Genomic DNA, 12,338 nt, shown 5'->3' on the forward strand with positions numbered 1-12,338 from the left:
AGGCGGGACCAACTCCGCGCCGAGAGAGTACTTCCGGGGCAGCAGGAGCAGCTTTTCGGCAGCCGTGGTCCGGGTGAGGGTGGCTGGGGAGTGGGTGTGGGGTTTCTAGGGAGGAGGCAGGCGGCGTGCGGGGGTTGGGGGTTCGGGGCCGGGCGGTCTAGGTGGCTGGGTAGGGGCAGGAGGTGGCCTGGGGCTGGGCGGCCGACCCCCCCACGGCTGGACGCGGAGCCTATGAAGCGCTTTGGTAGTTGAAGCGCTACGTTTGGGTGCGGAACTCTTCGTCGTTTTCAGCGTCGGAGAAGTTGGGAGTGCTTGTTGATCCCAGAGCTCCGGTTTGGGATCTGGTCTTGTGTGTGCGAACAAGTGAGGACGTCTGCTGTCTGTCCGTCTAGAGAAAGCTGTGTTAATGACAGTAATGACACAACCGCCGCCTCCGTCCTAATAGCAACTGTTACCTATGTGCCAGTCTCTGTTCTGAGAGCCCTTCGCGTACCCCGTGTGGAGGAACCTTTGTAGGAACCCTGCCAGGCAGGTGTTGTAGCCTGTGTTACTGTTGAGGAAACGGAGACGCAGCTAGCAAGGTGAACTGACTTTGTCGCAGTTACCCCCCCCCCCCCCCCCCCAAAGTTGGAAGAAAGTCTAATTCCGGAGCCCGTACTTGTAGCTGCTAAGCTAAACCCTTTCCATTTTGGTAACTGTGCGGCTGGAAGTTTCCAGGGAAAATGGGGGGAGGTATATATCTATATATGTGTACATGTAAATGTGTACATTTATATTTTTAAGAAATATGACTCAGCCATTTAATTTTACTTGCAATGTTTCAGCTCTTGGAGTCTTTTCACTCCACTTTTGAAAATAACACATTATAGGATGTTTGGAAAACTTACAAAAACATTAAATAGTGCAGTGCCATATACCTGAAATGTATTCCCCCCTCCCTTTCCTGTTAGAGTATGATCCATTAAGAACAGGGATAGCACAGCTATTCTAATAATGAAAGCGATGGTAATGATAATGTGAACAGCCAGCGCCTTTCCACCTAGCCAAATGTCTAGCACATTCTAGGTGCTCATTAAGTCGTTGTGGCACAAGTGAAAGAATAGAGATAACCAGTATTTAATGTTTTGAACTATGTCTTTCCAGTCTTTTATAAAATCATATAAATTACTTATGTAATATGTTTGTTATATATACTGTATAGTAGTTGCCCCTTATCTGCAGGTGCCCTGTTCCAGGATGTGAGATAATAAAATGCCTGTGTGGTGAGGTGAGGTGAGGTGAGGTGAGGTGAAGGATGCAGGCACAGTGATGTAGCTAGCATTAGGCTACTGTTGACCTCCTGACAAATCAGAAGGAGGAGCATTTGCTTCCAGACAGTGGTTGACCGCAGGTAACTGAAACCTCAGATAAGGGGGACGACTGTATATGGTATACTATTTAAAAAACATATATTGTTATATGTTGTACCTTGGAAAAAGCATAAGGAAAGTGAAATGAATAGTTTAAAAAAGGTACATATTTCGGTACACAAAGCATTGAATTTTATGCAGCAACTGTGGAGTCTTTCCTGTTAGGCTCTTGGAGTAAATGGGGTAGAAACTGTTTTCTAAATTAATTCTCAGTCTCCAAAGCTTGGTACATAGTAGGTACTCAAAAAATGTTTGCAAGTGAACGAATGGATATTTCAGAGTGGGCTTGTATGTGTGTGGGTAGTTGCATCTAGATTTTTTTTTTTTCTATGTGTTTTGGGAATGTGTAATGTATGTATATCATATACCCATATGATCTAGGCTCCATGGTGTTGTACAAATCTACCTTTCTAGCCTTATGCCTTTCCATCATTCTCCATGCTATATTAACTACTGTTTTTTGTCCATGTTCCATGTCCATTCTGTTCACACTTCTTCCTGTGTGTTGTTTCCACACCCTTGAATTTTCTCATTGACACCTTCACCTGTCACAATCCCAAGTGCTCTTTAAGGGAAGCGCTGCAAGCTCAGACGCCTACAGCGTCTAATCAGGTAACAAATGAGTCAAGTAGATTTAGGTGGAGATCAGAGGGAGCTAGATAACATTTTGACTAAAAGGCTCAGCAACTCTTTGGCTTGAGCTAATTATTACCATGTCAAAAGTGGGCCCGGTGCTACCAGATATTTCAACTTTAAGGGAAGTTGAAAATCTATATTCATATATATATAATATCTGATTTTTAAGTGTTAGCAATTAGTACAAATGTTTAAACACTGTGCAGGCCAAACAAAAACATTTATAGGCTGGGTTTAGCAGCCATTCCAGTTTGTGACCACTATTCTATGCTTATTTCAGATACTTTGTACATGAATCATATTGTCTGATTCCAGCAGACTTTTTTTCCTCTGTTCTTTGAGTATTTTATGTGTATCTCCATTATAGTGCTGTTTCCAAGCTGCCTTAGTTCTTAGTATGTGCGTCTTTTCTAGCACATTAGAAATGTTTTGATGGCTTGGATTGGGTCTAATTCTCTATTAGTAAATACTGGTATAAAATAAATACTTACATATACCTAAGGCTTTGGTATGTGTATAAGTATGTACTTGTGAGATACATTGATTTCTCCTCTGGGAATATTTGGCTATCTTGGAAACCAACATCTGCTTTTTGTAAAAATACCAGTAGCATCTTGCCTTTAATTGCCAAAGAGATGTACTTATGAAAGGGACTGAATTGGTTGACATTGTTATTCAAAAGCAGATTTGATTTAGATGCTATCTGATGGCTTAAATTTCATCATCTTATCTCTCAGAAGTTTAAGTAGAAATAGTTAATACCAAGATTTTTGAGTGACAGTCAATAAAAGGAAAAATTGATACATTGGATGTCATTGAAATGAAAAACATTTGTTCTGTGAAAGACCCTGTGAGGAAGATGAAAAAATAAGCTACAAGCTGGGGCAAAATATTTGCAAACCACATGTCTGACAAGGGACTTGAATCTATAATACATAAAGAGCTCTCAAAACTCAACAGTAAAAAAAAAAAAAATCGAATTAGAAAATGAGCAAAAGATACAAATAGGTATTTCACTGAAGAGGCTATCCAGATGGCAAGTAAGCACATGAAGAGACGTTCTAAATCATTAGCCTTTAGAGGCATGCAGCTTAAAGCCACAGTGAGATTATTATTACACACCTATCAGAATGGCTCAAAGGTAAACTGCCAAATGCTGGTGAGAATGCTAAGAAACTTGGATCACTCACACATCACTGGTGGTAATGTAAAATGGTACAGCTACTCTGGGAAAGAGTGGCAGTTCTTATAAAACTGAACAAGTACTTAACGTGTGATCCAGCAGTTGTTCCCTTGGTCATTTATTTCAGAGAAATGAAAGCTTACGTTCCCGCAAAAAGCTGAACGTTGATGTTCGTAGCCGTTTTATTTGTAATAGACCCAAACTGGGAATAATCCAGGTATCCTTTGATGGGTAAATGGTTAAGCAAACTGAAATACATCCATACCAAGGAATACTACTCAGCAAAAAAGGGAAGAAACTATTGACACAGTAACTTGATGGATTTTGGGGGACTTAGGCTGAGTGAAAACAATCTCCAAAGGTTACATACGGAATGAATCCGTTTATATAACATCTTGTGTAGAGAGGGAGAACAGATCAGTGGTTGCTATGGGTTGGTGAGGGTGGGGTGGGATGTGTCTAAAAATGACAACCTATGGGGCGCCTGCGTGGCTCAGTCGGTTAAATGTCTGACTCTTGATTTCAGCTCAGATCATGACCTCGCAGTTCGAGGTTTCGAGCTCTGCGTTGGGCTCTGTGCTGACAGTGTAGAACCTGCTTGGGATTGTGTCTCTCCCCCTTGCTCTCTGCCCCTCCTCTACTTGCTTGCTCTCTCTCTCTCTAAGTATATAAACAGTAAAAAATGGATAACTTGGGATCCTTGTGATTGAACTGTTCTGTATCCTGACTGTGGTGATGGTCACACAAATCTGTACATATGATAAAATTTCATAGAACTGAATACACATACATGAGTGTCTATAAAACTGATGAAATTTGAATATGGTCAGTGGGTTGTATCAGTTTCCTGGTTGTCATATTACACTGTGGTTACACAAGTTGTTGCCATTGGAAAAACCTGGGTGGAGGATATTCAGATCTGTCTGTATTTTTTATACCTGCATGTGACTATGATAATCTCAAGATAAAAAGCTTAAATAACTTACACCTAAAAACCCTATAGAATTAATTTTTCCTTTGGCTTTTATTTTACCAGGCAATGATCTAGTCATGTCGGATAAAAATGATATTGAAACTCCAGTGGTAACTGAAGCAACCTCCATCCTTGAAGATGAGAAGTATGAGCCAGCCAAGAGTTCTGAGTCTGCTGACCAAAGTGTCAAGCCAGAGGATAAATCGGAACCCGTAGTTTTCACTCGGAAAAGACCAGAATCCAAACCTTCCATCGATCTTGAGACTCCAGAAGTTCTCCCTGTTGAGGCATCACAGGCTGCAGGCAAAGTAAAGTGTTTATTAAAACATTGGAATTAAAAGTTTGGGTTAATGGGGCACCTGGGTGGCTCAGTCAGTTAAGCGTCTGACTTCAGCTCAGGTCATGATCTCACAGTTCGTGGGTTCGAGCCCCGCGTCAGGCTTGTGCTGACAACTCAGAGCCTGGAGCCTGCTTCCGATTCTGTGTCTCCCTCTCTCTCTGCCCCTCCCCTGCTCGTGCTCTGCCTCTCTCTATCTCAAAAATAAACATTAAAAAAAATAAAAGTTTGGGCTGAAAGGGATGTGGAATCAAAACCAATTTAAGATTACCTATTTCTTTTCTTTGAAAGCCATAAAACACAATTTTCTCAGTTTTATAAATACCTTGAGGAGTAGTTGCCTTTGCTACATGGTGCTTAAATGCAGGTAACATACATCTGTCAGCCAAGCAATACATTTTTTTTTTTTTTTTTTTGAGAGAGAGGGAGAGCGCACATGTGTGCAGCGGGGAGGGGTAGAGGGACAGGGAGAGAGAATCTTGAACAGGGTGCATGCCCAGTGTGGAGTCCAACGTGGGGCTCCATTTCAGGACCATGAGATCATGACCTGAGCCGAAATCAAGAAGTTGGGCACTCAATTGACTAAGCCTTCCTCAGTTTGCCACCAAGCAATATGATTGTTTAGCTAAATGTTATGTATTTGTTCATCTGTATGTTGGGCTAATAATTAGATACCTTGCCTATATACTCTCTTATTCTCTACTTTTCCATTTTCTTTTGCCTTTTGTTTTTCTGCCTACTGGGAAGAATAGGAGACTGTTTCCAAAGATGTACCTCAGACTGGATGGGGATATTGGGGCAGCTGGGGCAAATCCTTACTCTCTTCAGCCTCAGCTACAGTAGCTACAGTAGGTAAGGTCATCCATCATTTTATTAATTTTTGCATGTGTTTTGCTATAGATCTGTGTTAAAAATGACTTTATTGATAATTCCTCTTCCATCTCTACTTAAGGGCTTTATAGTTTAAAAATTGGTCAGGAAGGATAGGCTGGTTTATAGTACACCCAGAGTTTGCAGCAGCCTTTTCTCATTAGCATTCTTTACTTAGAGTTTCTCATTGACCAAGAATTGTTAATATGAAACTATCTGTGGTGGTACTGAATCAAGTTTGTCATTTTGTTTTGTTTGTCTGTTTGGTAACATTACACTCCCAAATATTAGTTACGTGTGGTCAAAATAGCGTGTCTATGGCTATGGTGATTTTAACCATCTGCAGGTTTGTTTCTTCAGTTTTGGTGACTAATAGTAAGTAGTGTTCAGGCATAAAAATGTTACCATTTTTCTCATTAGGCCAAGGTATTTCAAATGTCATTGAGAAGGCAGAGACTTCTCTTGGAATTCCTAGTCCCAGTGAAATTTCAACGGAAGTCCAGTGTGCAACAGGTCAGTATGTGGAAACATTAAGACCTAGAACCATGGGTCAAAATAGAACAGTTGAGCTTGTTCTTCGGTATATATTTATTGAGTGTCTGATATTCAGGACATCATGGGACTGGTGAGAAAGGGGATTGGACTTTGACTAACAGGTCTGTGTTCTTTAACCACTTTGCTGACATGGGATGATATTTTATATGTCAAAAGATGGTTACAAACATTAAATAAGGCCATGAGTGTAGAATATAAAAGTTGTCTAGTGCTGTGTTTGGCACAATCGAGTATGACCCCAAGAAGAGTTAGCTGAGTTGGACCCTGTTGTGGCACAAAAAATATTTTAATGTGTTTCGTTTGGGGATTTATTTGTTTGTGTTTGAATATTTATGAGGGTGAAATTTAATTTTGGACACCTGTTTTGATCATTGTACTCTCACTTAAGCCACAAAGGGAAGAGTTTTGAACCAGGGATCAAGATGGCCTAGGACAAGAAAACAGAAAACTTTTCAGGCCCTAATACTGCTTTCTCCATCTCTCAGGGGCTTTATTGTCTCCCACTCTTCTCTTTGATCATCTCATTTTTTCTCCCAAATATGCATACTTTTCTAGGACAAAATTTAAAATATGCCATATTTTAGAAAGTTAGATTTATGGATTTTATGATTTATTTGTATGACTAATTAAATGTAAATTAGATGCGGATGTATAATTTACATCTTTATAAGAGTAAAGTTTACTCTTTTTAAGTATACAGTTAATGTGTTTTGATGAACATACAGTCCTGTTTACACAATATACTTGCAGTCCACTGTGATATACAGTATAGAATATTTCCTTAATCTGTATAGATAATCAAAATATAAGAATATTTTCATCACCCCCCAAAAGACTCCTCATGGCCCTTTGTGGTACTCCCATCACTTACTCTTGTTTTTGGTAACTACTGATCTGTTTTCTGCCTAAAGTTTGACCTTGTCCAGAAGATCATACACATGGAGTCATACAGTATATAGTGTGTTATGACATATATCAGTAGTTTGTTCAAAAGACTAGATTTTATTTTTTAAATGAAATGAAGATGAAAAGCCATGTTAGCTTTCATTTAAAAATGAGTAGTTTAAAATAATAAAACAAAAAGGGCTAAGGCTATCCTGTGTGTAGGAAGCAGGATCTAATTTTTAAAGTCTCATACATGCTGATAAAGAAAAACTATTTATAGACCATCCCTTCTTGTTTACACATCCCCTTCCTCTTGTAGGACAGACAAATGCCAAAGATAATGCAAACTCCTCCCCATTGACTGGGCCATTTGGTGTATTCTCAACCATCTCTACTGCTGTTCAGACCACAGTGAGTAAAATGCCTGGTGGACTCCACCTCTCTGAATATAGTGGGTTTCTGTCTCTTTCTCCCTCTTTTTCTTGAAAAGCCATGAGGACTGATTACTCTAAATGAGTCCAAATTGCTGAAGATCAATTACTTTGATCTTAGAGGTAGAGTGGAGCTACTTGGAAACTTTCTTTAAAGAAGTAAAGGACAGAGCAGATGATGAAGAATAATAGAGAGACAATGTACATAATATTTTATGGACTATGAATTCTGAGATTGGTGGCCTAGAAACTCTGCTTTACAAAAATATTCTTCCCGTAATTGAGTAACTATAGACGATTAGAAACATTTTTTAAAGGATTTTATCGGAAACTTAATGTCTTTCTTACATGAGAATAGATAACCAGTACTTAATTTTAACTTCTTATTGAAGTAAAACATGTAGAAAAGTGGAATCCTAAGTGCTCAGTTGAATTTTCACAGCATGAACGCAGACTAAGGAACAACATGATGGTACATTGTATGTTCCCCTTGTGCCCTCTCCTCGCCATCTCTGATTTTTCCTTTTGCCCATGGTGACCACAATCCTGACTTCTACCATCACAGATTAATTTTGCCTGCTTTTAAACTTTACATAAATGGAATCATACGGTATAGACTCTGTTGTACTTGGTTTCTTTCACTCAACATTATGTTTGTGTGATTTCTTCATCGTGTAGTTTGTATGGTGTATTCCGTTTTCTTTGCTGTATTCCATTATGTGACTGTACAGCATTTATTTATTCCATGGTTTGTGAGTATTGTGGTTGTTTCCAGTTTTTAGCTTTTACAAATAGTACTGCCATGGACATTTTGTACATCTTTTGATGAACCTCTGTACACATTTCTGTTGAGTACTGACAAACAGCTGGCCACAGTGGTTGTATCTGTTTACATTCCCACATGCAGTAGATGATTGTTTTCGTTGCTCCATATTCTTGACAGTGCTTGGTATTGTTAGCCACTATTTTATATAATCAAACCATGCAGATGTCTTTTTTCAGTATTCTTGCAATGAAGTTGCATGTGTTTCCTAGGGAAAGAGCGTAATCAGTGGGGGTTTGGATGCCTTAGAATTCATTGGGAAAAAGACAATGGATGTAATAGCAGAAGGGGATCCTGGATTTAAAAGAACAAAGGGTCTGATGAACCGGAATTCTACATTGTCTCAGGTACCATTTGTCTTTACCTGTGTATTTAATGTGTCTGTTTTGATCTGTATTTTTTGCCTGTAGTAGACCTTGTTAGTATTTCTTTCCTTTTGAAAACTTTTCAATGATATGTTCATTAAGGCTTTTTTTTGGGTGAGGGGGTGAGAGCTCTAATGGTTATAAAAATGCCCAGTTCTTTTTTCCCTACTCTTTATTTTCTGCAGGAGCCTCTTATCACTGCAGTAGAAGATGACAAGCCCTTTCAGAGCTGTTGAGTAGATTAATATTTAAAGCACTTTCAAAGAAGCACCTGGTTCCTTGGGTCTTATTTACCCTGTCCAGATTCGAATTGTGTGTGATCATTTTTTTTTTTTCCCAGCAGCTCCTTAGCCGATCAGATTTGAATTGCAGTGCCAGGAAGGAAAGGGCAGTGTTCTGTATGGTTCCCGTCTCAGCTCTGCTTCCCCCAGCTCTTGGAGCTCAGCCTTGAGCTCTCATTACTTGCTGCAGTGTAATCCTTCATCTATTTGCCAGGTTTTACGAGAGGCAAAGGAGAAAGAAGAGCTATGGACCTCCAATGAGGTTGCCTTGGAAACAGACAAGAAAACTCATTATGGGCTACTCTTTGATGAATTTCAAGGCCTTTCGCATCTGGAAGCTCTGGAGATGCTTTCCCGAGAAAGTGAGATGAAGGTAATTCCAAACCCCAAATTTCAAATGGTTGGTCTCCGAGCAAAGGAGTGCTGCATAGTTGCGTCTCTTTTTGCACAGTTGGAAGATGAAATGTATTTCACATGGAGGCTTGAGACTCTTTGAAAATACTATACCAACACAGACAAACAAACAATGTTTGAACTAACCGCTACAAATAGAATGAGTCAAGTGTTACTTTTCAAAATTTAAACAAAAGGAAGACAGATGAACAAAGAAGTTTTAATAGCACATCTGTTACTTTTCCTTTGCCTTGGTCTTTTTCTTTTTTTTGGTAGTCTCTCTGGCTTAAGCTGCCAATTGGATATGGTTACCTGTTAGTTTTTAATTGATTCAAGACTTAATTTAATTCAAGATTTAATTGAATCAAGGAAATGATTTCATTTCCCCCTAATTTATCAGCCATTGTTAAACACTAATAATTTCCAGATGTTTCTGGCTTATATTATTTTGGAAGTATAAATTCTCCCTATCTTTATGTAATGACTAGCCTCTTGTATTATTCTTAAGGAATAGTTTGTATCAGCTGGTGAGCTCATAATTTTTATTTTAATTTGGCCTCTTCTCCACTTGAAAATGTTTTTATTTTTCTTTTGTAGTCTCACAACTTTTTATTTTATATCCATTCAGGTGAAATCTATTCTTAATTCTCTAAGTGGAGAAGAATTAGAGACTCTAAAACATGAGTTGGAGCAACTCAAGGAAGCTTTTTCCCTAGCAGAGTTCTGTGAGGAAGAGGAAGAAGAGAAAAAAGGTAATATGAAAATCCAGCATTTGAGTGGAAAGCATGTAGCATGTTTATATGCAGTGTATTGCCCTTGAAATATATTATTTTCTCTCCAGTTATACTAGCCTGACTTTACTTTTTTGCTGCCTTGCCCCTGACCAGACATTGATATGAGCAGTCGGCCCTATGTGCATATTTTTGTCCCACTCCCCCTCTGCTCTGCCCTTGACCCCCAAGATCTTTGTGGCTTCTCCAGGTCTAATCTTGTAGCTCACATCTCGGCCTGCTTTTTTGTTTAGAGAGTTTCCCTTGTTAGATTCGTGCCTCGGTCTGGCTGGTCATCCCTATGAGTTTTATATCCCTAGACACTGCTTCTGTGCCTCTCTGACTCCTGTGATCCCTGTCCTCATCTTGAATTCAGGCATGTAGGTTGGGAGTTATCCAAAATGCAGGTGATAATTTGTCTTTTTATTTTCAAAAGTTTTTTTGTGTGTGTGCCATATTTTTAATATCTGCATATTCTCCAAAGTTTAAGTGTAGTAGCTACTCATTTTTGCAAAATTATCAGGAAACAAGTTTGTTTACGTAAAGCATAATCTCTAGTCAACAGAATCTTAACCTTTGAGAGTTTTATTTTAAAGATTAGATGGAAATGTTTCTAATATGTCTTACATGCTACTTTTTTCGTAGAATCTAATGAGTGTAGGTTTTTGCCTCCCCGCCCCCCTTTTTCCTTTTAATGAAGCAATCAGTTAACAAATATTAAAAGTGAATAGATAAATTCCCTCAGGGTCCATCAAGACACATGGGCCAATCACCCATGTGGTAGATTGAATCAGTGGTTTGGAGAGTGTGGTCTGTAGAATCTTGGGTCTCTAAGATCTGTTCAGGGAATCCATGAGTCAAAACTCTGCATGATAAATTTGACAATAAATTTCATATTAAAAAAAATAAAATAAAATGATTAAAAAAAACTCTGCATACTAATACCAAGATGTTATTTTCTTTTCTGTTTAAAAAATGTATCATTTTGACATTTGCACTGATGGTGCAAAAGCAGTGGTGGGTAAAATTACTGGCTTCTTAACATAAATCAAGACAGTGGCACCAAACTGTACTAATACTGTATTTTCACCACCATGCATTCACTGCCAGTTTCATTTAGTCTTGTTCTCATGTAGCAATTATTAATCTTACTAAGTCTTGACCCTTGGATATATTACTTTTCGTATTTTGTGTGTGATACATCCTGAAGTCTGAAGGAAAAGCACTGGTATTGTTTAAGTTGTAAGCTGAAGTAGTTGGTTTTTTCATGGAACACCTTTTTTTGTTTTAAATATTGCAGTAAAAAAAAAAAAAAAGATTGCAGTCACAGACTATTCAGAGTAGGATGTACTTAAAACAACATATCACCACAGATTAAATGTAAAAGCAGACAAAAGAATCCAGTTGTCTTCAAGCTAGGCATCAAAGAGATTTGTAGAGATATAAAACAGTGGCATTCATCTCACTAAAAGTTTTCTTTTTTGGAAAACACACTTTTTCTTAAAAATTATGTCAACAAGTAGTGGGTTTATTGTTGTTACTTTTAAACAATTGATAAGTATTTCAAACATTTTAATTTTAATTTTTAATATGATAAATGTTGAGATCTATAACTTACATTATAAAAGACTCTTTGGAGTTATCAAAAAGTTCTGAGTGTAAAGGGATCCTGAGACCAAAATGTTTTTGAGAACTGCTATATTAAATTATCTAAACTGCTTTGCTTTTGGAAATGTCTCTGTTACTTTTTAGAATTGTGTGCGTCTTTATTTTCTTCTGAATGTCCATCTTTTAATTCTCTTCATTATCAGTGAGCTTGTATTTCTAATATCCTTTGAATCTCATTTTCAGTTTTTTTTTTTAACATTTGGTTTTGAGAGAGAGAGAGAGCACACGTGCACATGCATGCACATGCAAGCTGGGGAGGGGCAGAGAGAGGGAGACAGAGGATCCGAAGCAGGCTCCACGCTGTGAGCACAGGGCCCAATGCAGGGCTCGAACTCACAAACCGTGAGATCGTGACCTGAGCTGAAATCAAGAGTTGGCTACTTAACTGACTGAGCCACCCAGGCACCCCTGAATCTCATTTTCTGTGTCTAATCTGGTGGAAAACCAGTTAACTAGCCATATTCAAGCTGTGTACTGAAAGCAGGGCACTTTGAGTGAGAGTCTTAGGGTCTTTCTTTTGAGAGAAGGAAGTAAAGTGGAATGCATGGATTTTATACTAAGAGAGCCTTTTTCTTTTTTGTTCCCATTTGTGTTCTGCACTGCATTCTAAGAAGTCAATTTGGCTGGTTATATAACCTCTTACTATACACTCTATGTGAAGATGCTGGTCCTGATATGAAATGGCTCTTGAATATAAGTTTTTAAATCTTACCTGCAGCATTGAGAATTCAGTATAGAATGGTAGGTTTATAAAGGATG

At 38.6% G+C, this 12,338-nt stretch overlaps 1 protein-coding gene across 2 annotated transcripts in view; it reads left to right on the forward strand.

The window, feature by feature from the left end:
• The first annotated feature begins 1 nt into the window (after position 1).
• FAM114A2 (family with sequence similarity 114 member A2) overlaps positions 2-12,338 on the forward strand; it is a 33,994-nt gene continuing 21,657 nt past the window's right edge. Inside the window, exons 1-8 of one of the 2 annotated variants that reach the window (XM_049647950.1) lie at positions 2-73; positions 4,265-4,509; positions 5,291-5,390; positions 5,829-5,921; positions 7,168-7,259; positions 8,315-8,449; positions 8,963-9,121; positions 9,770-9,893. In XM_049647950.1, the coding sequence (XP_049503907.1) occupies positions 4,279-4,509; positions 5,291-5,390; positions 5,829-5,921; positions 7,168-7,259; positions 8,315-8,449; positions 8,963-9,121; positions 9,770-9,893 (934 nt within the window). In that variant the 5' untranslated portion in view covers positions 2-73; positions 4,265-4,278. Of the gene's footprint in view, positions 74-214; positions 582-4,264; positions 4,510-5,290; positions 5,391-5,828; positions 5,922-7,167; positions 7,260-8,314; positions 8,450-8,962; positions 9,122-9,769; positions 9,894-12,338 lie in introns of those variants that run through there. The other variant, XM_049647951.1, reaches the window with a different exon arrangement.

Source organism: Panthera uncia, assembly GCF_023721935.1.
Source record: "Panthera uncia isolate 11264 chromosome A1 unlocalized genomic scaffold, Puncia_PCG_1.0 HiC_scaffold_17, whole genome shotgun sequence".
Lineage (NCBI taxonomy): Eukaryota > Metazoa > Chordata > Mammalia > Carnivora > Felidae > Panthera > Panthera uncia.